The following is a 26,480-nucleotide window of genomic DNA, read 5'->3' as shown; positions in this document are numbered from 1 at the left end:
AACCAGAAGTTAATCCCTCGGGAGTGGAACCTATCATCTATCAAGAAGGAGTGTTTGGCAATCATCTGGGCACTGAACAAGCTGCGGCCCTATTTATGGGGGCAGCAGTTCACCGTCCTATCGGACCATGCCCCACTGCAGTGGTTACAGACAATGCAAAACACCAATGCCAAGCTTCAAAGATGGGCCTGGCAGCTTCAAGAGTTCAGCTTCACTGTTGAACACATCAAGGGAAGCCAGAATGTGATAGCAGATGCCCTGTCATGAAAGGACTCCGAGTAGTGGGTTGAATGGACTCAGACCCGCCTGAGAGAGCTCTGGTGGGGGAGTTCCTTAATGTGCTATCATGTTTTATATGCGTTATTGTTAGGGTCAGTATTATGTGTTGTGTAATTTCTTTCTAGGTGTGAAAGGCAACACTTCCAAACACACTTGTACCCATAGATCTATAAAGCTAGGGGTCTAAGCTTTTAAAAGAGGGGGGGGAAGGCACCTTTGTTTCTCCCCAAAATCTCTGCTCTGTGACAGTTTGATTAGAATGTGTCCAGCAAAGGAGACACACCTTTACCCTATCTCTTTAGGTAACCTGAGCTGGATACATTCCTGAGGGAAGGGGGTAACCTGCTCCCGCTGCCTGCGTGACTACTATCACCTACCTGGGTGAGGGGCATCTACCTGGTGGGCTAGAGTCTGCACAGCAACTAGTGATATATTTCAAATTGGTTGGCCAACAGGTGCTGGCCTCCATTGGACCAGGTGAATGAGGTCACAGGGGCTGTATAAGTTCAGACTGCCCAGGAGGAGGGGGCAGCATCCATGCAGGGGACTCAGACTTAGAGAGGAGCTTTACCATCTGAAACTGGCTCTCTCCCCCATAACTCATGAGCTAGGAATGGCCTGCCTCCAAAGGGAATCTCCAACAGCCTCTGGATGATGCTTGGGAGTAAGCTACTCGAGATCTGATTAGATATATAGCTGGCAGTAACTCAGATGCGTGATCAAGAGGCTACCTCAGCCAGACTGTTTTGCTCTATGGGACTTCTATGATATTGCTCTATCTTGTACCCTAGTTTCACCCTACCCCCTGTAATCAATAAAGTTCTCCTTTGTGACCGGTGTAGGAAAGTTATTGAGGGGTGGGTCTAAATTATGCCTAAGAGGCCCCTTAGGTCTGTGGACTAAGGGAGACTTTCCTTTTTGGCCCCTGACTTGGGGAAGTGCCCCAAGTGCTTGTACTGGGTGGAGTATCCGTTGGACTATTAGGCCTGTGTTTCCCTGAGGACACAGGGCCGAGAGAGTCCCTTCTTGGGGTGGTGGCAGCACACGTTAACCGCCAGGCTAGCGAGTGTGCTCCAGGAAGGAGGTCAACCGGACGCGAAGCACCCCTAGGGAGGCACTCGGAGCCTGGAAGGTGGTCAGGCGCAGTGAGGTGGGTGGCTCAATGCTGGAGCGCCCCCCTACTGGCCCGCCACAGTACCTTTTGCCTTGAATTATACCCAGGCAAGTCCACTGTGAGCAGTATTTCACCCCAGCATATATTTTCTCTGGTGTATATGTTCTAAGGAATTACACCAATATCCAATCAGCTTTCTATATTTAGTCCTCAATATTCAGTAAAGGATATACAGATAAGATCAGTTAAACCTGAGCATATTGTAACTTGCAATGTTTAATTTTACTGTAGTCCAGTAACACATTCTTAAGGAAATTTTAAAGAGAAGGGAAATGGTGAGGTTATTGCAGAAGCAAGGTTGAAATCTAATCTTTCTAGCATCAGGAATGACAACTAAAAAACTTTGGATCTGAGCTGTGTATGAAAATGTATTCATTTAAGGACTAGGTAGAAATTCTGTTGTGCTGTACATACAGAAAAATTGCACATTTTAAGTAAAAACAATAATATACTTGGTTTATTTTTTATGGATTTCAGTTGATTTTTTTTGGAGTTGGAATTGATATAAAATTTCATTTATGCTACTTTCCTGTAACTTTTGCTATCCAGTATAACAGCTATTCCACAATAAAAGCTTGAGTAAGCGGGGGGGGGAAATAAATTTTATTTTTATTCAGTGGTATCTACTCTAATATATTTCATTAAATAGTTCTGGAAATAGTTAAACTTCATACATTCTTCTTTAAGCACTAAAATACAGAGTGAACTGTCATTAGGAGAAGCAAAGCTGTTGAGGGTTCCTTATATCCCACATTACTCAGTTCCCAGAGCCCTGCTGTGTAGTTGTTCCACTCTCCAAGAAGCCTGTTAAAGAGCCCCTGAGAGCATGTGTACAGCCCTCCATGTTAATAGTTAATTGGTGAGGATGGCAAGATGAGAGGACAGCCAAACATGTGGTCTCTCAGGCTCAAGCAGTAGACAGACCTTTAGTTATAATAACAGCAGCTGCTCACATTCTCACAACTCAGCTACTCACCATTCTGTTGCTGGGGTTTCGTAGTGGATTACAAAAGTAAATAAAATTTTCTTTAAAAGAAATCGCAATAATGAAAACTTGTTTTTTCAAATGTATTTTTGTATGCATATTTAATGTGTTGTTACCAAGGGTATGTTTAAGTGGTATTTTTTTCCATCAAAGCTCTGAAAACTTGTATACTATTTACTTATCTGTGAATTATGTGGTAGTAAACAGGATTATACAATTTACCTTTTCTTTATGATACTGATTATATTTTATGGCTCCTTCATCAACTTCTTAAACCAGTCCCAATCTTTCATAATTTTTTTCATGTTCTTTATTTATATACTTTTCCATTACTTTTGTCTATCCAAGTATTCATGTATTCTAATATTTCTTATTGGCGCTCTTAACCGTCAGCACACCCACATTGAGCAGTATGAGACAGTGATGTCCGTTTCATAGTTCTTTTCCTTCAGTGGTAGAGACCCCAGTAATGGTGAAGAGTAGTTCTAAATATCCCTTTAACTATTGACTACTTTGCATTTGTCAACTTTGAACTTCATCTGCCATGATATACTGAATGTTCACCTATATTTAATGCGTCTCTCTGAGGTTTCCGAAGAATTCTCAAGTCTTAAGTAACCAGAAGACTACAACTTTTAGGTGGCTCTAAGTTTTGCAATATATGACACACAGTTTTCAAAGAATCTGGCTTCTTACCTGTTTTTCAGAGTTGCTGGATAAAATGATAATATAACAAAGATGGTAGATTATATTTTAGTACTGCATAGAAGAGAGCTTTCTAATGATAAGGTGAATGCTTGAGAAAGGGAACAATTTGAATTTTAGATTTCATTATGTTGGAAGACAAATCTGAAAAAGGATACTAAAAATTTACCCAATTATAAATTTTATTCTCATGATGTGTGACAGTTTTTACTTGATTGATATTTTCTACTGGTTGCAAGCACTTTTTGCCTACACCATCTGTCACATGATAAATAGTGAAATACTTATGAATTGTGATTAAAATAGTTGATGGGAGGTTACTTATCAATTCATTCAGTTGCTCCTTGAAAATACACTGCACTGGTTATATAAACTTGTACAGAAGAAAGGAGGAAATTACCTGTTTTTAACATTGTTATAGATAAAAATGGTCATCTTATAAAAAGCTTTATTTTGCATTTTGATAATCAGTACATTGTAGTCTAAAATTAATGTAAAAATTTTCTGCACTAACATGTTAGAAAGGACATTGGTACTATAGAGAGGCACTGGTGAAAAGCATTAGGTAGGACCTAAAAAGTCTTCCTCTTACCTTCTTTTTATTTTTAGTAGGAATAGTTTAGTTGTTTTCTTGTAAATCCAGTGTCAGCTTTTTCCCCAAAATATTAAATAATGGTTACAAATCTGTAAGTAGTTTTTATGGCAGTTTCTGTATCTGTCAGGTGAATAAGCAGCTGTTCTAATCTATTTTGATTAGATAAGTTAATATATGAATTTGTTCTTAAAGAAAGCAGCTCAGTTCTTTTATTAAAAACATGGGTTCTCTTTAGGCATAAAGCTGCCTCATTGGAAATAACTTCCATCAGGAGTATTAGTCAGCATGTGCCAAGGGAAATTAATTGACTAATGAAAAGTCAGTATGAATAAGCCTTGTTATACTTCTCTTGAGAGTCTGAGATTCTGTTTAGTGTGTTATTTTCGTTATTTCATTTGATATGTTTAAAAATTCATCTTCTACAATATTAATGCTTTGGTGCTTTGAATTCACTGAAGAGAATACATGTTACAGTATGTTTCAGTTTAGAAAAAATTTGAAAGTCTTTAGTGTTCCAACTGAGTATTTCAGAAGCTAAACTCAGTAAGTTAAGCAATAGTGTTCTTTAGAACCTACTACTAATATAGGATTATGAGATGTGGACTCCTATAGCTTATAAATTTCTCTCTGTATGAAACCTTTATTCTTAAGACAAGGGCTAAGAATAATTGCATGTTTTAGAATAGTATACTTTTTATGAGTTCACAGATAAAATGTAGGCTAGAATTTCAGGTACGCTAGCAGATATAGCCATTATTTAGAGATCCGTTCCAGAATCATCTATCAGAGTTTCTATACCAAAGCTATACATACACCCTTTTAAATTCTTTACAAAATGGAAATCAAAGATGGAAATAGTAGGCTTTTATATACGTCTGTTAGAGAATATTTGTGGTTGCTTCTGTAATATTGTATATATGAGCAGTTCGATAAGAAATGCTCTAGAACAGTGGTGCCTAATATTCTAGCCCTGCAGCCCAAATGAGTGGAGTAAGATTGGTCTGTGGGCTAGATCCTGTGTGGGGTCAGTCCACAGGTTCAACACCATGGTCCTGTGCGCTGGCCCAAACTAAATCACACAGGGCAACATTATCCAGCCCACAGGGCTCCCCAAGGCTCTGGAAATTTAGTGGCAGAGGAAGAGCAATTAACACTGCCACCCCCACCACCAGATTTCTGTATCTGTGGGCTGTCCTGGAGGCTAGATTTGGCTCACAGGCTGGAGATTAAGTTAACACTACTCTAAAATAATGACCATTACAAAGAAGGGTAAAGAGGCACTGATTTATGAGGCAGTTATTTCAGATTGAGAATTAGCTACGTTCTAAATTATTTTCATGTATGCAAATATTTTGGATACTTCAAACTTGTATAAGAGATTATAAATGTATGATTTAAAATTAAATTGTGTTGCAGTAAATTTTTTTTTGTTACAATTGCTTGTTCAACCACAAAGGAATGGTAATACCACGTACTTTGATATGTCTAATGTAAATGAACAACAAAATGCATACTAGTTCTTCCATAGCTGATTTGGTGCCAGATATGTATTTATAAAATATACTATATACACCCAAAATATGGCTATAATTAAACAGTTTTGTTGCAGTTTGTGACTCAGTTATACTGTGACCAAAGGCTATCATATTGCATATTTAAAAAGCATGTATCTATATTGCATATATCTTGTTCAAATATATTTATTTGTCTAGAGAAAGGTAATCCTTCTCACCCTACTACCATTACTACCACTTCAAGAAGCGGAAAAGACTGATTTCCTCCCCCCACCCTAAAACAAATGTATTCACAAATTGTAAATAGTTATAAGGTAGTTAGCTGCAATGTAACTTTTAATTTTACATTCACCCCATCTAATCATAAAACAAAATTAAAAGGCAAGATTTAAATATAAAGCTTTTGTGCAATATATTTCTAAATAGTTAAATATCCCACCACAGTATGGAGATAGTCATCTGTTCAGGCATATGGAATCTTTTGGCTACTGGACTAAGTAGTTAATATAATGCCCAGTGTCCAGGCATGGACACAACTGTCATGGAAGCAGAAGGGAGGAGGCTTATGTACTGAGCCTGCTTAGATAAAGACAAGCAAAAATGAGAAGTGATTTATCTGCTTTTAGCAAACTTCTCTTTTATCTGGTTACATTTTTGTGGTGTGATATTACTTTTACATATATATTTGCTATATTATATTATTGTATATAAGTAAAATAAATATTATTACACAAAAATATATCCAGTATATGCATCATAGCATATCATATATACATGTGGATCTAAAAAATAATGCCATGTAAATGTTGCTTTAAATATTTTTAACATATGTAAATATTTTTATCTTTTATAAACAGTTTCATATGTATTTTCTATAAAAGAATGTTCTTTTAAATGATCAACATGTAAATCTTGTTCAGTATTTTATTAAAGCAACATTTTAGGCCTGAACAGTTGATGATGCTGAATAAAAAGCTTGAAGTCTCTAGATACAATTTTTGTTTTAAACCTGTTCTATTAATTACAATATCATTGTAATATAAAAGAACACTGCATCTTTAATGATGTTTTTGTGCCCTATGTAGTTAAGCTTTAATGCTAGGGAAAAAAAAGATTAAATTAGCCTTGTAACCTCTTTCTCTTCCAGACTGATGATGGAAAATAAAAGCTCTTAGCCACAAAATGTAACACTTAGAATTAATATTTAATTAGACCAGCAAATTGTACACTGTGGCTGAAAGCTTCCAAAGAGTTGTTAGTGCCACAATTGACCTACAAGTTTAATAATAACTCACTTCTAGAAGCAAGTGCCAGTTCAGCATAGTGGAGCCACTGTAAGAAAGTCCTGTGAGATTAAAATCAGCAAACCAAATGGCAGGCGAGGATTCCTGGGATGGAGCCTTCTGGAAAGCTGGGAGCTGGAATAGCATTTCAGCCAGGATTCAGATGAGAACAGTGGGCAAAAAAAGCTGATCCCTCCTGTTCTGGGAGGTTCTGGTTGTAGGCCAAAATCCTGAAACAGATTTTTTACTAAATGTTCTTACTACAGCTATTAACTTATATTGCAAATCAAATAAGGAATACATTTTCCACCTTTTTTAGGAAAGCTGATCATTAGCTCTACACTCCCAGTTCGCTGACGTACAACCTACATAAGATCTGCATTAAAACACAGATACGTTGATGGTGAAAGAACACTCCCTTTTTATGTGACATAGTTTTGTATGTCAGTGTGACAGGATGTTCCTTTCTACATTATCTTATTATCTCATAATCTGATTATCTCATTACTTATATTATGATTATCAGACAATTTTAGCCATATGAAGTTATGCAAATTAAACATGAAATGTCCATATATTTTAAATAATAGAATATTTATTGGGATAAATAGAATACTTCTGCTTTTTGTATACAATTAAAATATGAAACGAGTAATAATACCTTTTTAACCATCTAAGCCTTAATTCTATGACAAATTCTGGTGAAATAGGGCACCATAACTTCAAAACTACAAACACAGAGCCACAGACTGAAGAAGGAACATTCTGCATTATTTATTAGCTAGATCCTAAATAATTAAATAAAAGCTAGTCATTAGTTAAAAATTAAAGCAGGTGAGGGCCTTGCCAGCAGAGGGAGCAGTCATGTCTTCCGTAAGGTCCCCATCATTTCCCACATATCTCAGTTTTTTTCCCAGCCAGTCTCCCATCTGGACCTAGCTTTGGCAGCCTGCTCCTGATGACAGCCTGTAATTTCATATTCAGTAAGGGATTAGTGAAATTGATATTAAACTTCAGAATATTTGACCTGCCACTTGATCACAAACATTAGTTGGATGCCTTGTTTAAGATTTTCTTATTAATAATTACTTATGGGCAAGAAGTATGCCTTTAATCATTTATGCATTATATGCGGTCCACTGTTTAAATAAGTCAGGGTTTAAATAAAAGTAGCAGCATCTCAGCTGAAATAAGTTCATTACAATCTGTTTACCAATCAGAATGAGAACAAAAGATGCCTTATCATATTGGCCTTTTCTTTCTATTTCTACAGTGAATGATTCCCAAGAAGTTTCATAAATATGTCAGATAAGTCATGAAGTCTGAAATGTAAGCGTTTCAAGATTTTTGTTACAGTTTCTAAAATCAGTTTCAAAGTGTAACTGGTAAACTGGAAAAATAATCTGAAATTTTGCATGTGTATATCAAGCCGTGAAAAACTTGTTGCTTTAGATTCTTTAATAAATCTGTTCAAATGGTTAATTTTATATATTTCAAACATTTAGAAACCCCAAAAACAGTCTTTTCCTCCAGATACCTATTTTTAGTATGGCTGACCAACTGAACTACTTAAACTTCCTGTATATTAGGTACCAAATTAAGTACAAGACATAGTTTAGTCTGCTAGTAATATGCTACCTTCTCAAGAATAAGAAATCTAGTATAAGTTAGCAATCGTAGTAGGCAGAGCTCCCTTGATTTCAAAGGAGCTCTACACAGGTATCCTCTGAGGTGAACAGGTTTAGAGGCATACCTTAGGCAAAAATTTGATTGTGAATTAAACTAAGTTTTTTTGCATTATACTTTAACAAATATAATGTGCTCTTGCAATTAGAGCTTCAAGCAGGGAATCAGGGAACCTAGATTCTGTTCCCCACCATTACTGTTGACTGTCTCCATGACCCTGGGCAAGTCATTTAATTTTTGATACCTGTTCCATTATCTATAAAATGAAGATTATGGTGCTTATCTGTATTTTAAATCAATCATATTTAAAAGCACTTTAAAATCAATTAATGGAATGCTTTGTTTAGATGAAGCGGTATTTTCATGTCTACACTTCAGTAATAGCTTCCAGTGCCTCTATGTATTTGCTGCACAGCTCACTGTATTTCACCAGTGGCCTCTGACATCACTATAAGAAAGTTATGTGGACCTTCAATTTAAAGGATGATACAGGATGATACAAGTCTTTTTAACTTCATAGATGGTACAATTTTGATATGACAGTCATGACAATAAGGTCCTAACCATTCATATTGAGTAAGAATCCTGAAGGAAGCTGTCACAAAGGCTCTCTGAACAAGTTAGTCTCTAAGATATCACTCTGCCCTGCTTCTGGATTATATTTTAGTAAAAGCACAGTGCTTAAATCTGATCTGGCTAATTTTTTACTTGAAATTTATCCAGAATTTTCAGTTGAAGCACTGTGCCCTCCACTTCTTGTCTCAATCTGTTTTATGGTGATAATATGTTCTATTGAATTCACTACTGCTTCTTATCACAAAGTTAAGAGCATTTCAGTAATATGGGAAAATAGCCCTTTTTGGTAATCATTGCCTACCTAATATGAGTTTATGCAGGTTTTAATGAATTTCCAGAGTATTTTGCTCTGCCTGAAAGAGATGCTATATACATTTTAATTTAGTAGTAATATTACTGAAAGAAACTTTAACAGGATAAAAATCTGTTTCTGTACTATTAATAGTACTCTAATATATCAGTCAAATGGTAGCTTCTTCATTCTCCTTATCACTCTTATTAATAAGCCTAATCTACTTAGTTGTTTGAGTCTTCACTGTGAATATTCTGGCTTTATTCTCTTCCACTGAAAGCATAAAATTCCCCGGTATCCATCTAGCTATATTGCATTAGTGAAAAAGAATCATAAATAATATAATTGCTTAATGTAATTACTAGTACATATTTTATGTATCAGTGGCCTGATCCTGAATTATTTCAGCAACTAAAATTAGAGTGAAATTAGAAGGAATTTTGGGTCTACAAGAATTACAAGACAGTGCTAACTCAACTTTTGATCAGAAAGAATATAGCATTTTTACTCTGTACAATTCTTGTTAATTCTATATATACTTTTATAAGTGGAAATTTCTCCAAGTATTTCTAAACAGTAAAGAGTTAAAAAAAGATGCTTTTATATTGTTAAAATCCATGAATTATTGGAAAAAATCCTGGTGATGAGTGATGGAGAACAACTTTTGAAAGTATTTAATTTTACTGATGTAAAATTCTGTGGGTAATTTTATGATTTCAGTAGCAGTAATTAATAACAAATGGCAATAAATAATTTAATCATGTTTCTTAAGTATTAATAATTTATCCTTTCAATTCAACTGTACTTTAGGGATTAAGCAGTAATGACAAATGGTAAGTGCTTGTATATTGTGAAGGTATTACCATATTATTGCACACACGACCTTTCTTAAAATGTCAAGACTTATTTGTTCTATTGAATACACAGTCTGTATTTTAGTTCCAGCACAGCTGGTTTATGACTGCTATAGGTAGAAGTTAATTCAGATCTATAATAGTATACAACAGAAGAAATAAGCAACTAATTGTAATAATCAGTCAACTTTTGAATCTGTTATGAAAACTGGGATAAAATGCATCTAAATTGTCTTTTAATTCTGAAGATGAATTACTGATCCTTTTGCCTAAACTTCTCTCCTCTTATTACTGTCCCCATTCATATACATTTCTCTGAAATATCAAGATTATTAGTTACCTAGTGGTTAACTCTAATACAACCTTGTATGGAGATTAATAATGCCTTTTCATCTGAAAACTTTTCTGGGAGTATCCCCTCTCTATGGGTTGTTAATTTTAAGGATGATTTCTCCTCTTGTTGCACTGAAACATGGAAATTTGGCAATTTAAAACAGCTGACAAAAACAAGCAAAATGTAAAATTTGAGTAATGGAAGAAGTGTCTTAATCCGGAGCTATGCTGCATATGAACTTTATGCTAATTCATTGTTTAAGCAGTTTTAGAAATCCAGTGCTAATTATTCTGTTTTTTTTAATGAGCTTTTTAGGTAACAAAACACTTTTTTTTTCTTTTTCTTCTAGTGATTTGATTTAAATTCAGTATGTACACTGACATGGTTTTCAAGAAAATTAATGGTGGGATTACAGTAACACCTTTCAGAAGTGCAAAAGCTAAAAAAAAAGCCCCTCCTAAGTACACTTTGGAGTACACTTCTAAGCTGTTTGGAATGAGACTGTATTGAAGTCCCTAATTTCAAATGCAACATGTAATTCAGTGCCCACATGATACTTCTGCAGGGTACATAATAAAAAAGTAAATGTTTAAAGTTCAGTCTTCAAAAACCTGAAGTTCTCACCCCAGTGCTAACTGGACTGCATTGTACATGTGTTTTGTGAATTATTAGTTGTCCTGTTACATATGTAATAAGCGTAAGTGTAGTGCAGAAAAGTTGACGTTGCTTTGAATTCTTAGACCAGTTTTCACTTAATGAAGAACAAAGAAAGAGAAGTTAGCCTTATTGGTTACAGTGGACAATGCAAAAAAAAAAAAATCTTACTTAACACTCATGATAATCTAAGATCCGGAAAATGTTTGAAATCTGGAAGGAAAATTGAGATTCATAATTAGAGGAGAACTAGGAGGATTTAGGAGATGGGTATATAAGACAAAGTTCATCTTTTCCAGATGAACCAAGATTGCTTGGATACATTTCTCCCTCTAGAAGTCTAGCCCAGTTAAAAAAAAAAAAAAAAAAAATCCTAATTATCTCAATATGCAAATTTCAGCATAAATGCCCATATATGTTATATGGCCATAGAATGCATGTATATTTGTGCTCAGTAAATCATTTAAATTTATTAAATATTTTAAATGCCACATACTGTACTGCATATATGTATTTGTTATGACAGTTCTGTGTGTAAAATGTATTTATCTCAAGATGTAGTGCATAACTGCATAGTTAAATAAATATATATATCTACACATAGTGACTGAGGGCTGCATACATGCAGAGAATAAATTAATAAAACAAAACAATTTTGAGTTATTTGATTTCTCCCTTCTCCAAAAAAGTACCCTAAAAGCTAATAAAACAATATTACGTTAAAACATATTCTGTTCCCATTCATATTTCAAATGCATTCTCTTTAGGGTTGACTTATTAAAAACAAAAAAACAACAATAAACTGTGGGTAAGAACCAATCATTACAAGTTTAGCCTGATAGAAAATTTCTGGCTAAAATTATGAACAGAAAGTAGGATATAGAATGGAATGCCCAGCCCAGCCTTCACTACAGGGTAGCTGCCATGTTGTTAGAATAATTACATTTTGGCTGAAGTAACTAATTTAGAAAAACTGCAGTGTATCTAGCAACACTGAGAACTTTCCAGGATTGTTTTTGTGTAATTTAAAACAATGCCTCTCCTAGCTGCCAGCAAACTCCTTCCTTGAATCTCTCTTCTCCTGGCTCCCCTCCTAGCCACGTCCTGGCTCATCTCCAGAGCTGCCAAGTTTCCGCCAGAAGCAGGAGGGAGATTTGTATGAGGCTGGAGGAAGATTTGGAGCTCTGTTAAATTTTCAGGCCCAGATGGGGCAGCATGATTTGTGTGTTTATGTCAGCATGCCATACATCACAACTATCTGTGTGCTGACGTCAGCACTGATTGGACATTAATGTGCTGAATATTGCAAACTGGAAAATACATGATAGATGCAGACCTCTGACAACAATGCCACATAAGCAAATATGTATTTGTTATGACAATTCTGTATGCAAAATGTATTCATCTCGAGGTACACTACAGAAGAATGCTTTGACATATTTTTAAAACAAAAATAAAGTCAACTTGAACAGAAGACCATATTTCAATGAAGCAATCCTATTCAGAGTAGCATTTGAATAAGAGCTTTTAAGCATGTTCTTAAATCCTGTTGAAGCCAATGAAATTTAAGGACATGCTTACCTTTATATAGATACTTAAATGCTGCTCTAAATAAAAATGGATTTAATCGTTTTCTTAAAAGTTTTCCTGAATTGCTAACAACATGAGTAGGTGTTATTTTTGTGGTTTCTATTGCTTTTCATGGTATCATTATCTTGTTGATGCCTTTCTTTGTTTAAAGATAGCACTTGTAGCATATAACCTATCAAAATTAACATCTTAAAAGCAGTAAATGCCTCTCCTGTAAATATATTTTCTTGCTTTACTAACAGATGGGGAAGTTTCCAAAGTATAGTTAATAGCTAAGTCATACTTTATATGCATGAGTAAAATGATATTCATCTGCTTACTGAGGAACTTTTGGTCTGGCAAACATCTAGAATTCCAGGTCTCTGGATTTACAAAAGTCACACCTTTTACTGATTGGCCTGTTGAATGGCACTAGCTAGAACATCTGAAACATAAGTTAGTGTATTTCATCTCTGTTCAACAGTGGAGTAAGCAGAGGGGAGAACTTTCCATATTTAACTTAACTTTTGTGATATTGAAAGTTACTTATGGTACAGCATAACAGGCAGCCCTTTTTTACAACAGACAAAACAATTACTTATAATGTTCTTTCTAATAAAGACACAGTATAACATGAACTTACCATTCACTGTAAAATAAATTTGTAGTTGAAAATCTGAGCTCTTTGACTTCAGGGGGAAACAGGGCATGTGGAGATTTTAGGGAAGGATATAACAGAAGTTTTTACTCTTCTTTGATAGCATTAAGAACCATTCACCATCCCATAAGTATATCAGATTTGTCAGTAGTCAAGCAAATAGACTAATATAATACAGTATTTTAGAAGAAGTGGGTCTGTTTGTATTTTTTTTCTTATTTGTGAGATTGTGACCTGAGGGCTTACTGTATTAAGAGTTGGTTTTTTTTAGATACTGGATTAAACTGTTTATTTTCATATGAGAATTTCTGGTATGCATATATAAAATCTCCATTTCTACTTGTCCTTTATGATGGTGATAATTTAGATAATCTTTTCTCCCTAAATCTCAAATACATTGTTAAAAAAAAGTCTTTGGTGTGGAAACGATTTTAGAATTGATTCAGTAGCATAACTATGACAGGTCAACTGGGACCACCACCTTGGGCACCAACCTGGGAGAAGGGGACACAAAAAAAAAAAAAAGGCTGCCAACCACACAGTTATGTTAGCAGTACAGTGGCAACCAAAAGTCACCATTGCATCTGTGTATGGCAGCTGCCTTGGGTGCCTGGCCAAGTTGCTACACCTCTGAATCAATGCAAACACAAAGCATTACACTGGAGATAATTAATCTAATTCTCACTGCATGTAATATGTATATAGAGGTAATCATTTGGTCGTATCACTATCTAAAGTATGAAGTGGACTAAATGTGTATTTTATGGCCATTATCAAGAATAGAGTATAAAGGCTTTGCAGACTGCTTTAGGATAAATGCTTTATTTTCTGTACAGGCAGTCCTCAGACTTACGACACAATTGGTTCCCGAAAACCGCATCTTAAGTTGAAACGTTGTAACTCAGAACCCATTTTCCCATAGGAAACAATGTTATAAATGAGGAATATGTTCCTGAACCAAGGCCTGATACCCTGTTTTCACCAAAAATACCCCAGAATTTTGTACTCAATCAATTTTAGATTAGTAATATAGCTACATTAATGTATTTATATTGTAAATAGCAATCACGTTGATTTGGAAAGACTTCTTTGAAGTGACTTTGCTAGACTTTTTGAAGGGCTCTTGGTTGGACTTTTTGAAGGGTTCTTGGCTGGAGTCTTCTCAGGAGTCTTGGCTGCAGGTTTTTCTGGCGTTTTGTCTGCTTTCTTAAAGGCAGTGTCCAAGGAAGTTTGGGCAGATGTTCTCTAGGGAGATGGGCAACACAGCAAACTTGTTTGCTGCCATGGCATGGTGTCGCATCAAGTGTTGTAAAGTCAAAACTGACGTCAAAAAGTTGGAAAAGGGTGTCAATTTATAAACGTGTTGCCAAATGTTGTAACTCAAAACATTGTAAATAGAGGACTGCCTGTATTCTAAAATTAAATAATGGACCTACAAACAGGATGCATCTACATGTGCACTTTGCTGCAGAGTAGACTAATTAGTTCCACAGTAAATAAAGCATCACAGTCTATACGTGTACCTGTGAATGACGAATGCTTCCGAAGGCTGGGGGTGGGGTCCGGTGACTGCCTGCAGACAGTGGTGGCGGTGGCAAGCGGAGAGCTCCCGTAGGCAGCTGTGGTGGTATCAGAGGCAGGAGGGTGGATGGCAAGCGCTAACCAGCAGTCAGCGACCACCTACAGACACTGCTGGCAGCATTGGTGCCAGCGATTGGTGACTGCCTGCAGATGCAGCCAGTGGTGTCAGTGGTGGGGGAGGGGTGGTTAGCAGTGACCACCCACAGGCAGTTGGTGGTGTCTTTGGGTGGCTGCTGGTTGGCGGGTGCACTGCCAATATCAGGGTGTGCTTGCACCCCCTACACATCACCAATATGTGTACCAGTATTAGGGTGCAGTAAACTAATTAACTCCTCCATAAGATAGTACTACTGGGGGCCGTACTATCTAATGGCAGAGTCATTAAGTGCGGTCAAATATATGTGCAGACAGTGACCTCTGAGTGCAAATTGTTCCTGATCAGCCCAGCCAACCAGGAGCTAGACCCCTGGGTCCTGCCAGCCCCTCCACCACCTGATGCTGCCACCTGGCCTGTGTCCCCTGCCAGTCCAGGGCTGCTCTGTTCAAGTTGCTGCTCTTGGGCACACGTGTAGACACTGCGCCTGGAGCAGTGTACTCCAGCACAAATGCCTTTGGAGTACATTGTGTTGTGTTAATTGCACATGTAAATATATCCATAGAGTAGCTGATGTAAAGCAAAAATGGTAATGTGCTTTTAATATATAAGATAATCACTGCTAAATTTACAAATGTATTGAAAAATGGCAATATGAATTACAATATAGTATGCTGAGCTTTCTGATTTAAAAAAAATTACAAATGGCTGAAAATATTACATATTTTTAATAAAATCCATTATCTTTCACTTCTCCATCTAACCATATAAATAAATTCATTGTGTGTAATATCCAATGTGTATATTATATTATATTGTGTGCATATCTAATGTGTATATTATATTAAAATCCCTGTCCACAATTAGCAGGATTTCCAAAATACTACTGGTAGTTGGGCATCTTGCTCTCAGAGAAAGTCAGTTAGAGTTAGGTATCTAACAGCCAATATATGCCTGTGAAAATATTCATATTTACAAATAAGTGTGTAAGTTACAACAAGATTTAGAAAAAATGTGGAATTTGGCTCCAAGAAGCTCTTTTACTATATCTTCATACATAGTGAGGGAATGTTTTCCCTTAGATGTAGATTACTAAAGCCTTTTTAGTTTTATGTTATTTCTAGGTATTGATGACCTATTTTCACTTCAGTTTGTCATTGAGAAGAGAGACTTATTCTGTGAACATTAATTACATTTTTCATCACATAGGATATGTATTTTGTTCCCATGTCTTACAGAATAAAGCAATTATGGAACGTGTAACAAACTTGTCAGATACGGTAGTTGGTCTTGAATCATTTATTGGCTCTGAGAGAGAAACCAATCCATTATACAAGGATTACCATGGTAAGTTCCATCTTTAGCAATGCAAAAAGTCTACCCTGAGTGCTTCTAGGGCACTTAGCAGCTTACCCTCCAATTGGAGTATCTGCCATTAGGTAGCATTTGATTTCATTTTGGAATATACCTCTTAAATGTTTCTCCTTGCTAACCAGTCTTGAGTTAGGCAATTTTTCAGTGAAGTGCATTAAGGCTGCAAAGAAAACATGGCAACTCCTTGCATGTTGTCAAGCCATATTACTGAGGCATGGCTCAATCAGATGTACATCTCAACAGGCAGGCTTTGGGGAATTCACATGCAGAGGAGGCTTGACAATCATCTGACCAGTGAGCTGAACTTGTCATGAAATCAATAGTTTTGATCTGCCAAGTTTTAAATAGAGAACATGGGGGGAAAATAGTTTATTATATTGAAGTGAATGAATTGCTAAATGATACGGCATGCAAAAATATGTCTAAAAATATTATTTACTGCTTACTGCTTTTAAGTTATGGCCATTATGCTATCCGGTGTAGTAAAAGAAGAAATTTGTTAGTTCAAAAAATATAATAATACATTTTTTTATTGGCACTTACTATTTTTTTGGTCTTTCAAATGATCTATCTTCAAAATTAATTGGTATTTAATCATGTAGCTCTTTTCGGAAAGATTTTATAAAAACTTTTTGCAGCAAGCTATTTAAAGCTATCTGCAAGATTAGAAGTTATACATAGCCCAAGCCAGTGAATAACAAACAGTTTTAGCTAATCCAGAGTGGTGCTCTGAGTGTGCATAAATTACGGCTATTATTATTGTGATACTACTGTAGTTCCATGGAAACCTCTAGTCTAAAGACTGAACTGCTTATTTGAAGCCTGCTGTAAACATGTAAGAATGTGGCAATGTTTTTTTTCCATGCTACAGAAAATGAAGCAAAGGTGGTGTTGAGGAATAGTGTGTACAGCTGTATGTGTTGATGTTCTACTTTAATAAATTAGAGTACAACCCTTTTGAATAAAGAAAATGTAATGTACGTTTGATTGTCAAAAGTAGCATCTGAAAACCCAGCTGCAAAGAAAAATGCTTCAAAATAATTTGCCTGTTTATTTTTCAAATTTTGTATGACTTTTGTGACATTTGTTCATTCTGATATGATTCCGTTAATTTACTATTTTTTCTTGGTAGTGTCTTCTAATGAAAAATATGACTTTCTTAGTATTTATTTCCTACTTTAAGAATTCATGTTAAACAATTGGCTTGTAAAAAGCCAATTTTATTGATTAGTTAGGTCTTCTTACGGATAACTGTTTTATCTACCACTAAGAATTCATCAGGTTATGTAGATCAGAAATTGTCTAATGAATTTAGACATTCTTTCCTAAGAACTTTCCTATATGATGATGTATTATTAACTGCAGACAATGAAAGATTGTGCGTCTAGATAAACAAAGTTTATTAGACCTTTTTGATAACATTGCAATTTCTTTTTTAAAATTCCTTAATTTTGCTCATTTAATAATTTTACGGGGCCTACAATTTCACATTGTTTGTGAAAGGCGAATAAAAAGGTAAGAATGTTACTTATTTTTATACATATTTAGTAAAGGAATATACTTAAATGATTGTCTTGGGTTGTACCTGCTCCATCAGAACTAAATTACTTGCATAATGCTTAGTGAATTGGGACAAAGGTGGTTTGTTGGGGTTTTTTTTTTACTTTAAAATATTTTTCAAAGAATATGAACAAAAAATTATAGCTGGTATAAAAGTTACGCTTGTTTTTAAAACAATATTTGAAATAAGGAAGTTGCTTATCTTATGTCATACTTCATGCTGTATTTAATTTTTTTTCTTTACAGCTGCTATTTTCAAGAGAGATCCATTTCTAAATGAATGTAACACTGCATTTGCCAGTGTTTTCATTTAGACACTTTGGATTTGTGACTATCAAATGTAGGCCAGTAATTGAGAAGCCTTGTAGAATATTTCTAGTTTTCAACTGTAGGAAATGACCCCTGGCTTATTCACAAACTATATTAGGCTGCACAAAAACCATCCAACGTCCTTGTCAGAAAAAATCAACTTGAGTTTCCACTGACAGAATACAGAGCTCACAATGTACATAAGTGTACCATTATAAAAACTGTAGCAGCTATATAAACCTCTTTCTGTTGTGTTGGCATGATATAGGAGTTAAATTGTATCAAAGAGTGTGTTCTAAAATGCTGTTGTTAACAACAGGGTTTTTTTAAGTCATTATCAAGGTGCACAATGAAATACTTTTCATTACAGCTTCACTGGTTATCAGTAACCCATAAGCCTTGTTTTGCTGGCTGCTTACTGGTGCATTTAATAAAATAAAGATCACTCAGTGGTGCCGTGGGCAGCATGCAAGGTGATAGCCATATTTGCTTACTGTAAATACAAGAGAAAATCACACACAAACCGGCTGTAGTTTTGACAAGTATTAAGATCCCTCTTTACATCTGTACTTCTGTAGCAAAGTGCAATTAGTTTTCCTCGCACAAGGATTTCTGTTTATCTTATTCTGCTTGATTACTTGAGTATAATCGCACCGTTTGCTTCATTGCTCCTGGTAGTAAGCTCCAGTTTAAAAAGGGGAGGATGAGTGTGTGTAAATATACAGAATTCTGCTGTAAGACTCTTTAATTTATGCATCTGGATAACAGCATTTCTTTTTTTTTTTCCTTCTTTACTTTTATTTCAACAAGGCTTGATTCATATACACCAGATTCCTCAGCTTAATAGCTTGATCTGTGATGTATCAGATACGAAGGACCTGGCTTTTAGATTAAAAAGGAAGCTATTCACCATTGAGGTAAGAGAACCAGTTTTTTTCACTATATTTAGAATGTGAAAAATGGAGCTAACTTCTCTCTTTTTTGAAATATGTTATATTTGCATCAGATACTGTATGTCTGTTTAATTAGAATTTTCCTATTGAGAATTGCTTTATAGGATATAATGTTGTCTAACTAAAAATGTTCCCTATGCTACACCAGTTTAGATTATGCATATACAGTTTATTTTGTTTTAAAATATACATAGAAAGTAGGCCACAACCTTCAATAACAAAGCATGACATATTTCTAAGGATGTCAGTAACATGTTTAATTAAATGTTAATGACTTGCTCTTACTTGTGTTAGTGGGTGGGAAAGAAGCTACATGTTATTACCCCAGTTAAGAGAATTTAATGTATAACACTGTCTAAAATTGTGTGTGGCATGAGGGATAAGTGTCCTTATCAGTATTCAGAAGCCATTTTCTTTGCATTACTGAAATCACCTTTAGCTCTTTTATGTCATTTTAAACACAGTATCATTTACACTAATGTCCTTAAGTAAATTTTCTACTAAATTTAAACTTTTTTCCTGTGACCTTTATTCAGACAGTCCTGATAGAAGGCAGCAATATAAAAGATGTATTTCATTTTAATCTTTCTAAAGAGCAAAATGAACATAGAACTATTAAGCAATTAGAGTAGATGTATTTATTAACCAAGTAAATGCTCAGAGAAAGGAGACGGCTTTTTGGGTGATGTGATAGTCATCAGTACAGTCTGCACAATTTTTTAACAAAGACATAAAACAGCCAAGCAGCCCTGACAAACCATTTTGTTAAATCTCTTTTCAAATGAAAAGCTCTTAAGCAGGCCACTTGTCTTAACTGCTTGAAACCATAAAAAGAGAGAATTGCCACCAATAAATTAGCATATTTTTTACTTCATCACCAAATGATGGTCAATGTGGCTTGGCACTGCTTTGGTGTTTGGGACTTCACCCTTAAGTGACCACTTTGGCCCTTATTTGACCCTCTGCCCTCTTTAGCTGGCCACTTGATAAGGTAACTTAAGAGTTCTCTCCCTTTTTTCCCCTCTCTCCTCTTCACAATTGCAAGTAGCCCTAACCTATAAATCATTGAAAGGGCCCTATCAAGTGACAAATTAAGATGCCCTCCTCCTAATTAATGGTCATCAATGTCCTTAATTATCTAATCCTATTGAGGGTAGTTAATAGTTAATCAGGCAGCCAGTTCTTCAAGCAGGTCATCTCTGCATGAGTGCTAAAAGTTTTTCAACTGGAGATACTCCCTTGAAAAGCCATTTAAAGGCAATTGCATGAAGAAGCCTGTGCTTTTTTCCTAAACACAAATGCTTTACTTTTTTTTTTCATTTCTCAGAAAATACAGTTAATGGAACCAAGCAATGTAGTGATTTAAACTATTTTAACATCATTTAACTTTATCAAGACTATCAGGCTTGTTTACTGTATACTGAAAATGAGAGAACCTATTTTTCATGCTAGGTTTTAAAATAGAGTTGTAGCTTCAGTAGTATAAGCAGACATACCACATCATTTTCTGCCTTACTGAATTCACACTTACTTTCGCCGTGCATTGGAATATTTGACTGTTTCTGAACATGAAACCTAAATAAGAAGATTGGAGCTTTATATTTCTATAGAACCAAACCAAGAGGCTCCATATAAAAATTACATTAGCCAATGAACAAAGGAGTCTGAATTAGTTGTGTAATAGAATCCTTGAAAAAAACTGACACTGTACAAATATGTGGATGACCATTTTAACAATTTCCACCATCATTGTTCAAATGGGCCCCCTTTTGAAGCCCATTTTGAAAACCCTTTAAGTTCTTATTGTGGATAAACTTTCTACAAGCCATGCTGAGGCAAGTCAGTTCTTTTTTTAACAAATGGAATCATCCTACTATGATATTCCTCTACATCAAACTACATAAACTACTCCTTTCTGTATTAAATGGGAAGGCCAAATATATTTTTCTGCCCAAGGCAGGAAGGTTTTTTGGAAAAAGGGGTGGGGGAAATAAAAAATGGAATTTCTGAATAGAATAGTTCAAAACTGGTTACTACAGTTAGGAAGTGATGGGTCAGCAATTTATTTCCAATCAAAAACAAAAGCCCAACCCAAGAAGATATATTATTACAAAACAATGTCATTTGAACAGATACAGTTTAGACATTTATAGTCTTGTTTGGTAAAATAAGAAAATATATTTAAATATATTAACTATTTTAGACAGTATCTCAGAATTTTTGTAGGAGAAGTGGTTAATCTGAAGTTGGGCACAAGGCACAGTGCAGGGTGAAATCTTGGGGAGCAAATAGAGGAAGTGCCACCCCACTCACCCAAATCTTTGTACAGACAACCCCCACTTAGCGCAATTTTGGTGTAGTGCTCCAATTGGTGTAGCGCTTTAAATTGATACCTAATTTCACTAAGCGCTGAGCAAGTTTTGTTATAGCGGTCGCCGTCCTGGGTCATTAAAAACACTTGTGGTCGCCATCTTGGGTTGTCAAATACTTTTGGTTTCACTTAACACTTGGTTTTTCAGAAACCAATTAAGAGCACTAAATGGGGGTTGCCTGTATAGTTTAGTAAACCTATTTGGGATGGTGGTGTTGAACTTTGAATACACATACCTAAAAACCAATTATAATTGCTGAAAGAGGAATTCATACCACGTGACGTGACTTGTGACAGATTGCTTCAAGGAGGTTTTCGTCACTAGACTATTATTTCTCAGTGCCAACATGTGTAATGTGCATAGGAAAAAAAGCCTTTTATCTCCTGATTGTAATCACAGAAAAGCTGTCAAATTTCCTGTATCATCATACTGTCAACTTTTAATGTACCTACTGTGAATAGCAAATTTGGGACTCACCAGTAACATTAACTGCATACAGTTTGGCTCTCATCAATGAGAAAGCATAGGTGTCATACCTGTTTTAGATTTTATTGTTTCATAGAAGCAGTCATAGCACTTAATGGCACAGTTTAGTTATTAAATGTATGACACAATTTACCATAGTTAAAATAGTTGTTTTACAAGGATGCGTCTTAGTTCTAAGGTTTGGCAAGTTTTTAGGTTTGGCAACTTTTTGGTTAGCTTTGAAAGATATGCTCCTTATGAGTCTTCTTAAATACTAAGAACTATTTGTAAAATGGGTATATGATAAAAAATATAGTACTTTCTAGATTCCCCAAAACCTTTACTTGTTTAGTGGCAATATATTACACATAAAATATCAGAAAAGAACTATCTAAAGTGCGTACTACTTTAAAGGACACACAATGTTAAGTTAGCCTGTCTAATCCTATTTCTTCCCACTTTGGAATCTTAATTAGAAGGAGATAAAAACCATCATTTGACTAAATTATTGTCTTGAATCTGTAGCGAAAGGTATAATCCGCAATTGGGCCAATTAGTGTACCCCATAGTTAGCTATGCTGAGGCAGGCAACTTGATTAGATCTGACACCAGCCTAGTTCCCACTGTTGTTTTGCCAGGTATGATGGTCAGACTTCAAAGGGTTTGAGGCATCAGCAGGGCAAGGTTTGGAGGCCAGCTTAGGTCCGGTTGTTAATCTCTCTGCTAAAACCACAGCAGCCCTCGCACAAAACAAGCTTACACGACACAATCATGCGGTATTAAAGTTTGGGTTGAGTCATGCCAATTTGCCTTTGATTTTCTGATGATTGACCAAAAGATGGCTACATAACTAGACACATACTGAAAGTTTACTGATTAGATAAGTTCCCCAAATATTTGAAATATTTCTTGATTTCTCAGTTAAATGATATGACAACCTATTTAATGTAGTCAAACTTTCTGGTAGAATATGGCTTGAAATTACTTTTTCTTTTCTCTGTGCTTCTAATTGAGTCCAACTTTTATCACATTTTAATAGGGTATTTTTAATAAATTAATCTCACCTTCACAGTTTTCTGTGCTATAACTTTTTCATTATCATTTCAAAACCCTTCTTTATCAAAAATAAAGGAAACCATTTCTAAAGTATAGGCTTTTTTAAAATGCCTGTAGACCTCTGGGGAAATGTTGATTATGTATAGTCCTTTTATTTTCATCTACAGAGTCATTTTATTTTCATCTACAGCTGTTCATATAAAGGGAATTTCCTCATAATTATTTTCCACTTAAATGTTGAGTAAAGTGTTGTTCCACTGATGTGATTACATAAGTGTTCCTTTCTTTTGCATTCTGATTTGTTGGAATATTGCAGTAACAGTGACATGTTTCCATTCTGAGAAAAGCCTAGGGCTGCTTTAGTATTATTCCAAATGATTGAAATTGCCATCTTGCTGACTTTCCCTTAGGCAGCTTAAGGCCTGTTTACTTTTGTATTTGTTTCACATGTTCCCTCTGAGTTTGGCTGGCAAGACATCATTACCTGGTTTGACAAGACAGTTGGAATAAGATTCATATTCTATTAATTCACTTTTGTTACTCTCTGGTCATCATAAACACCTAGACTGTATATGCTTACATTTAGTAAATACAGAAAAATGTTTACAGATGAGAAATTTTAAATTATAATCTCATAATACTGATTTCTTTAAAACCTTCAAATAAGTAATTTGGTAGGCAGTTTGCAAGATAACTTGTTCTCTTAATGATTTTACCTGATCATTGCTAAAAATAGAATATATTTTATTGTTTATAGTACATTCGTTCTCTATTTAGATCAGTACAGATCTTAATAACAATGAACAACATTCTGGTTTTAAAAAGGTATATAGCACCTGCACACAAAGTAGAGGAATAAAGTTTTTGAAACTATTTGCATAAGACCATTCTGTTTAGAACCTAGGATCATAGTGGTAAGTTGCCAGACCTTAATATGTAAAGCCAGGGGTCACAGCTGTGAAAGGTATTCCCTGAGGAGAACCGAAGAAAATAGAGGAAAGAATTGGAATCTTCTTATGGCAGTAAAATTGCAGTTTTCTCAATGGTGGAAATGTACAAACTACATTCTGCATCAGTAGTGAATTCTTTCTTAATGTCATGTCCAGATTAAAAAGCTGTGTATTTGGGAAGAAGCCTGGAAAAGTAAGTCATTGTGTGTGTATATGTTTGCATATTTTTGTTGTTATTTTGATTTTTTTACTGCAGCCTCAGGACACTATTACAGTGTTGTAGAATAGATAATTACTAAAACTGGCTAGCCTTTCAGACTATCGGTTGCAACTAAGCAGTAATTTCTGTTACACACACAGTAATGATATTAGGAAAATGATGAATGTGTTGAATAACCTTAAATTGGAAGCATTCCTTATGTAAACATCAAATTTTGAGATTCTGCTTTCTCTTAAAGATCAAAGGTGACAAATCAAGGAACTTTGGCTGTGACTGCTTCTGAATTCCCCTTCTTTCATATTCTTACTCTGTTCCTCTCTCATTTTTATCTCCACAAAGGCAGTGGGACTGAGAGTTAGGAGTTAAGCAGTATTACACTGTGGCTTAATCAGAATGGCTTCATAAGGCCAAACCAAAGACGCTCTCTTTTCCCAGAAGCTGTGTAAGGTATCTGCAGTGTTCTGCTAGTTCACAAATGAACTTAAGGTCTCAGTTCTTGTTCTCATTGTGTTTGAGTTTCCTGGTAGCATATTGTTAAGCAAGGCACCCTGAAATATTTGAGGTATCATTAACTAGCTCCATGAGAAAAATAACAACTGAATATTGACTCAGGATAATAGCACTAAGCTGTTTTCACTGGTGAGACAAATTAATAATCATCAGCATACATGCATTTTTGTGTGCATTTTAACACCCATACATACACCAAGTTTTAGATATTTTAGGGGGAAATGTTATGTCTATTTATGGCTACATCTGTTTAGCTATTTTTTCTTAATGCTCTTCTCCCAGAAAATTGAAGGAATTCTCTTCTCACAGCAACTTTTTTCATGATGCATTTGAAATTGCTGAAGTATTTTAGGCAACATTTTAAAGGAAAATATAGTCTATAATCTACATGTATAAACTAAGAGTCAAAATATATTTTTTTATTTAAACTTTCCTAAAAAGTGTTACAGTTTCCTAGTCATTGGTCAGTAAAATATTGAACATTGAGATGAACTGCAGGAGGAGGAGGAACTAAATCCTATACATGAGGGTTAACTAAATCCTCATAGAGTGCACTGCATGTACAACAATATTTGGGGAAGCAGGAATATATGCTTTTTTGTGTAAGTAGCACCTCCCTGTATTTTTAAAGATTGTACTACAGCCTAATTCTGGGTGGGGGTTGTAAATATGATGAGGCCTCATTACATCTCAAAATGTAATCTTACTTTTACCAAGCTGGATGACACATTGTTATCAGATGAATCCTTGTGTATGGATTTACTTGTAGTGTGGGTAGGACCACATTGGAATCCTTGGTTTCAAAGAAGTTGAGGAACGAGGGCTTGTTGGTGTTTCAAAAGGCATTACTTTAAATGTAGTAGAACTTAGTAGTAGTAGCTTATTAGGATTTGATATCCAGATATTTGCCTCCTTAAATAAAAAGCAAATATGCTTTGGAATTATATGAAAATATATGCTGTAGTTTCCATATTTGGTTTTACATTAGAAGCATTTGTCATCAAACTATCGAGGTTCTACTTCCACTTAGGGATCAAAGGTGACAAATCAAAGGAACTCTAGCTGTACTAACCTAGGAAAAAGTGTGAAGCAGAATAATCCATTACGATGCAGGTTAATGCCAGCTTCATCAGAATTGCTCCAAACTGTGGCATTGACATCTCTATTCATTTCCCCTTACGCTATTAATAAAAATGTTTTTAGAAGCGTAGACAAAGATGGTAATGATCTTCAGATTACCTTTGCTTAAAATTTAAAATACCCTTTTCTAACCAAGAAGTCCTCTGCAAAATTAATTCTATCATTATTCCTTGCTCCCTTCTGCATTATTTCATTTAGTAGCCAGTTCAGGTTCTTTTTACCTGGTATGGTGTACTTCACTGAATTGTTTTGTCAGATGCTGTCAAGCCAACCTACCATTGTTAAAGAAAATCAAACTAAATCGTTTTGGCATGAGCCTTCCAGGAATAAGGCACAGAATATGAAGGGTTTGATGAAATCAAGGATTTGATTTCAATATTGTAAAAGACTGCCTGTCAAAAATGTATTACATTCTTTCACATAATTTTGAATAAATAAATGGGTTTTAAATTCTGACAGTACACTTTAGATAAAGTTTTGGGTTATTATTTTTAAATTATCATTACTTTGGCTAAAATAATACTTGAAAAGCAGTTCCTTAAAAAAAACCTGAATATTGATGATGCATAGAACATAATAAATCAAGTTATAAAATCTCTGTATTTCAATGCATTTAAAACTGTGCAGCATCATTGTATAATGAACCAAAGGTGAAATTCCTGAATCTGAATATACTAAGAAATTGTAGTCTTAAAATTTTGCCAATAATATTCCAACAATTAATACTAAGTAGTCCCA

The 26,480-nt window shown here is 35.1% G+C and overlaps 1 protein-coding gene across 3 annotated transcripts in view; it reads left to right on the top strand.

The window, feature by feature from the left end:
- ELP4 (elongator acetyltransferase complex subunit 4) overlaps window positions 1-26,480 on the top strand; it is a 251,079-nt gene that overhangs the window by 96,596 nt on the left and 128,003 nt on the right. For all 3 annotated transcript variants that reach the window (XM_019552041.1, XM_019552040.1, XM_019552042.1), the window contains exons 8-9: window positions 16,072-16,180; window positions 18,887-18,993. In XM_019552041.1, coding sequence (XP_019407586.1) covers window positions 16,072-16,180; window positions 18,887-18,993 — 216 coding nt within the window. The remainder of the gene's footprint in view (window positions 1-16,071; window positions 16,181-18,886; window positions 18,994-26,480) is intronic.

This window comes from Crocodylus porosus, unplaced genomic scaffold, assembly GCF_001723895.1.
Source record: "Crocodylus porosus isolate Cpor-Errol unplaced genomic scaffold, CroPor_comp1, whole genome shotgun sequence".
Taxonomy (NCBI): domain Eukaryota; kingdom Metazoa; phylum Chordata; order Crocodylia; family Crocodylidae; genus Crocodylus; species Crocodylus porosus.
Note: the sequence above shows the minus strand (reverse complement) of the source record. Positions and strands in the feature narration are given on the sequence as shown.